This window comes from Pararge aegeria, chromosome 9 (assembly GCF_905163445.1).
Source record: "Pararge aegeria chromosome 9, ilParAegt1.1, whole genome shotgun sequence".
Lineage (NCBI taxonomy): Eukaryota > Metazoa > Arthropoda > Insecta > Lepidoptera > Nymphalidae > Pararge > Pararge aegeria.
Window position 1 is genome coordinate 4,522,040 of NC_053188.1, and position 5,102 is coordinate 4,527,141.

General features: G+C 38.6%; 1 protein-coding gene across 1 annotated transcript; it reads right to left on the reverse strand.

Annotated features, from left to right (window-relative positions):
* Positions 1–1,624: 1,624 nt before the first annotated feature.
* On the reverse strand, positions 1,625–4,848 carry LOC120626570 (peptidoglycan recognition protein-like). Its single transcript, XM_039894123.1, has 4 exons — positions 4,756–4,848; positions 3,647–3,848; positions 3,365–3,480; positions 1,625–1,877 (listed from the first exon to the last, which is right to left on the reverse strand). Exons 1-4 carry the CDS (start codon positions 4,814–4,816, stop codon positions 1,684–1,686), a joined length of 573 nt encoding a protein of 190 aa, XP_039750057.1. The 5' UTR covers positions 4,817–4,848; the 3' UTR covers positions 1,625–1,683.
* Positions 4,849–5,102: the final 254 nt, after the last annotated feature.

The window sequence follows — 5,102 nt, forward strand, 5'->3', positions numbered from 1 at the left end:
TCACCCATTAGGTACATACCGGTATCGGCTCGGTCCATGTAACGGGATATTTTTGTTTTTGTTTTTTACATGTTTTTTTGCATAGCGGCAGTTCATGGGGCACAGAAAAATACAGCATTCACTGGTGATTATATATGGGTATTTTATTTTATAACTTAAAGTTAATAATTATTGGTTAGTTCATATATTTTATTTCCTTTTAGAGTTTTATAAATTTTATCTTTTTTTTTTTTTAACAAACGATTAAGACTACAAATTACTTTTACAATAATCTTCAATATTTTTGGCCGCTGTGCACTATTTTCGAGTTTACTGAAAGGCGGTTGAGAAGATTGCAGATTTTTGTCCTGGTTTCAATTCTCAGTAATTGATTATTATGTTTTATGACTTAAAATAACTTCGACAAAAGCCCCATTATGAGGGAAGTGCGGGATGAAAGGGAAATAACAAAGCTTTGTTGTTCCGCGGTTTGAAACAACATGCTGGTGTGGTTGCCAAATTGATTAGCTATATAATAATTGATTCACTGGAAGTGCTTTTAGAATAAGTTTAGTACCTATTATAACTAGCTCCTATTATGTCATCACCATCAACCGATTACTAGCTGATGTAAGATTGTGGGTCTCCTCTCTGGGTGAATGAATATAGGGGGTTTAAGCAGTAGTTGAGAACATTATAGAGAACTCAGGTATGAATGTTTTCCTACCTGAGTTCCATAAACAGATAAAGTTGTTTTCCTTCACTGTTTAAGCATGTTTCTAAAAAGCTAATATCTTTACTAATATTATAAATGCGATTGTGTTTGTTTGTACTTTACGCCCTAACAATGCTTCCAATCGACTTATTAAAAAACTCGATTAACATAGGCTTTTTATTCAAAGAATGAAAACGGTTCGTAAAATGGGTGAAAAACCGTAATATACGCCGACGAAAACCGCGGGCACAGCTTATGTTTTTATAAATAAAACAAACATTAAATTACTGCGTATTTAATTTTAATTTTAGCATTTGCGAAACTAACTCTCACGAGATGTTAATGAATTGGAGATCTCGATGCAATTGACCGCAAAACCTTCACGGCGTCCTCGGGCTGTATCCAGTGCGCGTGCGCATACCTTTTGCCTCCTTCAAACGCGCAGTTACCTCTAGCTGCTCTAACCCTGATGTTTATTACCCCCTTATTGACAACTAATTTTTCATTATCCGCATCGATGTAACCTAAAAATCCGTTTAAAAACGACGGGGTGTTACAAATTTGTCAAGTGTATGTGTGTGTCTGTCTGTGGCATTGTATAGCCCGAACGGATGAACTGTTTTTTATTTTGATTTAGTTTTTTGTTTGAAATGTAGATTAATTAGAAGTGCTAAAAACACTTCATCTTCAAGAACATTCCGGACCTTCAAAATAAAAAAACCAAATCAAAGTCGTTTAATCAGATCGGGAAATACGGTGCCACAGACAGACACACACCTACACACACGCACACACAGACACGGCAAACTTATAACACCCTGGCGTTTCTACGAAGGGGGTTAAAATTAAAAATTAAATAAAAATTAAAAAAACATTTATTCTACATAATTAAAAATTATTGATCATAAATAATGTTGTACATGAACAATATGCAATATCAACAATAATAATCTTAAAAGAAATTTATAAAAATAAAAAGTGCAGATTAATTAAAGTCCGGAGACGTCACTTAACCAGTGTGGCCAAGTTTTTATGTGACTTTGCAGCGTGGCTCCGGGACTCAGAGTTGCAGTGAGTTGGAGGTGACCAACCAGGTGGTATTTCTCATCTAAGTTCTTAGTGCTAACTGAACACGCTAGGAAATCTTGTACTGCCTTAATGGCTTGTTCGGTCGGCAATTTTTCTGAAAAGGAAAACATGATTGATATCATCTTCCTTATTTTTTTTGGACAAGCGATTGACTGCTATCACACCTGATGGAAAGTGATGATGCAGCCTTAGATGGTGCGCGCTTGCCTAAAATATGTCTAAAATAGGTAATGGGTAAAAATGGTCGCTAGAAGGGCATTTTCAAAATCTTTGCGGTGCGAATCAGAACTGAGGATGCCAGGTGCTCAAGATATCTATCTTGTGGGACTCTTCGGCTGTGGCACCAACTAAGACATGCCACTAAGCGACTCAGCGTTCCGGTACGACGTCGCTTGGAAACCGATTAGGAGTATGGGCTTAATATAACTGCCATACCTTTCACTGGTTACCAACTAAGACTGCAGCATCACTTACCAGCCAGGTTAGATTGCAGTCGGGGCCTAAATATTAGTGGAAAAAAATATAAATATCATACTGTTTTAATACTTCGCAACTAACGTTGTTACAAGGATATTATAAGCGGCATTCTCCATACAAATGTATGCTACTGATCCTGGACAATGCGTCTAGAGCAATCATTTTTTTTCGTACAATAATAGTCAAGTCATGACGCTATTATTTATATTTTGTTGAAAAGTTAATTACTTCCTTTTGATTTCAGTTATACGGAAGCCTTACAATCTAAGAGTAAAGCCTACAGTAAGCACAGTTATAGGCCACTTCTGGGCACTGGCTTCCACTCCAGTAGGCAGTGGCGTGCACTGGATTTCTTACCAGGGTATGCATACAGCAGGGAAATTACATAAAATGGAAAAAATCCTCCTCTTATACGGGCTATATTTCAATTTTAGGGTATGCAGTGCTTTAGTGCATGTATGAAGTGCACGCCACTGCCAGTAGGAGATAGAAACCCGCCACTTTTTTTCAATGAGATAAAATAACGTTTTTTTCTTGTCACGAAGATGGATTGCTGCCAATTTCCTTCCCCATGCTCGTAAGAATTTATAACATAAAAACCTGATACAATGAGTGTTTAGAACTGTTAATCGAAACACTCGTAAACACGCCAACCACTAAACCAACAAGAAGGACGTTTTTTAATCTATTGCTATTGCAAGTCTCTACTTTCACTCGTTCTGAAAAGTGGGCTAACAATGGGTCTCATAAGAAGATTCAAGGTCACTCAGCGGACGATGAAAAGAGCTTACTTAGAGTATCTCTACGTAAAAGTACCTGAGTTACCGGCATAGCTCAATGAATCTCGAAACTAAAGCTCGTATCTTAACCGATGGACGTTGGGGTCCTAAGGTGCTTGAATGGCGTCCTCGCACCGGGAAACGAAGGTTCGCAAAACGTCGGTAGACTTTTTACGAGGTGGACAGATGCAGGGAGCCGCTGGACGGAAGCGGCACAAAACAGTGGAATTTGGAACTCCCTACAATATACCAATGTCCAGCAGTAGACGTCTTTCGGTTGATATGATGATGATTGCAAGTCTATAAATGATTATTATTAGATTACCTCGATAATCCCCGATGAACGAGATACCAATGGATTTTTCGTTCCACCTTAAAGTATGAGCACCAACTTTCCAACCAGCACCCTCGTACACTTTTCCATTGCCACCGACCACGAATCTAAAATTTAAAAAATCCATGTTAATAGTACTCTTAATTAAATTCCCTAAGCTTCTAGTACAGAATTAAAGACCATCAAAATAGTTTTAAGCCAACGTAAAATTATTTTTTTATTCCTAAATGCCAAAAAAGTAAAGGAAGATTTTAATAAATAAAGAATACTCACGACTGTGCAATATCATCAAAACCATTATTGGTTTGCATCTCCCTGATGTATCTCACCGCTTCCTCGCATTCCGCATCAGTCGAGCACTCCGGGGTCACCGTATGCTGTATTACAACTATCTTCACCGGTCTTACTAGATCCGTCGATCTGTTTATGGCACTTCCACCCCATTTTTCTATTGGCACAGTATCGCAATCAGCAGCTGAAATAGTAGGAATAATCTATGAGTTTGGCAGTTACCTGGTATTTCAGAACTACATCCACTTCACTATACAATTGATGAATTTCTTAACGACACGGTTGCTTGGAAGTTGTAAACTTCGCTCTCATATCCAATAAATACAAATTTGGTTTGGCATAATAATGGATAAATAAACTAAATCGTTGGTGTAGCATGTTCGACTGCAGATAACGAGGTTTTAGGCTCGATTCCCGTGTCGGGCCAGTATTGGGTTTTTTCTTTTAAGAAATTCGTTGTACCATCCCGGAGTGGCTGTGATTAGCCCCCGTGCCTTGCAGAGCAAGTTAAGCTCTCTGTCCCTCGCCTGATCTCTTTCCGGTCGTGTCGGATCTGCCGTCCCATCGGACTATGAGATTGAGACAGACAGACAGACAGTGCATCTTGTCTAGATTGAGAGAATAAACAATGAACTTGTGTTTGCATTTACGCGTGATCTATAATAGTTGGAAAATCTCTCCGGAGATCGACCAGTGTGGCCGAAATGGGTCAGAGTAAATTGTTTTTTATTTTCTTAAGTAAATTCACTGTTAAATTATATAATGTTGATGTTGAAGAAGAGCAACTGCTGTGTTTATTTTGAATTTAACTTGAATTTTTTCTGTGATGACTCTATAGTAGGTTACCTGGCTTTCATAACAGACTTTTTGTGGCATGTCACTTACGGTTATACCCGAATGTAAAATTGCTTTGCTTCTTTGTCGGGTGTAACTAGCCGATCTAGAAGCCTACTATTTGAACAGATCCAACACGTTACAAAATTGGCCCCGGGAATCAAATCCAAGGTGTCTCACTTAAAACTCCATAGCGTGCAATGCTGCACCAAAGAAGTCAAAACCTTTTACATGATAAATAAAATAAACAAACATACCAGCGACCCGAGAGTGACTGGCTGCTATCACAAGGAAAAGAACAATGGAGATGGCGGCCATCTTGAAAAACCAATGAAGGAAGTTTTGCGGTGTTCGACTGTGTTAGAAATGATTCGAACAAACACTCGCGTGAGTATATGTAGCATTAGAATAGGATAAGGTACATCCCCAAGTGTCCCTGATAAAGGACGCTTATACCGCATATTTGATACTGCGACCGCGTTACATAGTGTTTTTACAGCTTACATGATTTCGATTTGTTAGTACCGTGTGGTGAAGACAGATCAGAATCATCACCCCACCTCTTTCCGCGGGAGTCGTACAAGCCGACTGAGGAAATACAAGA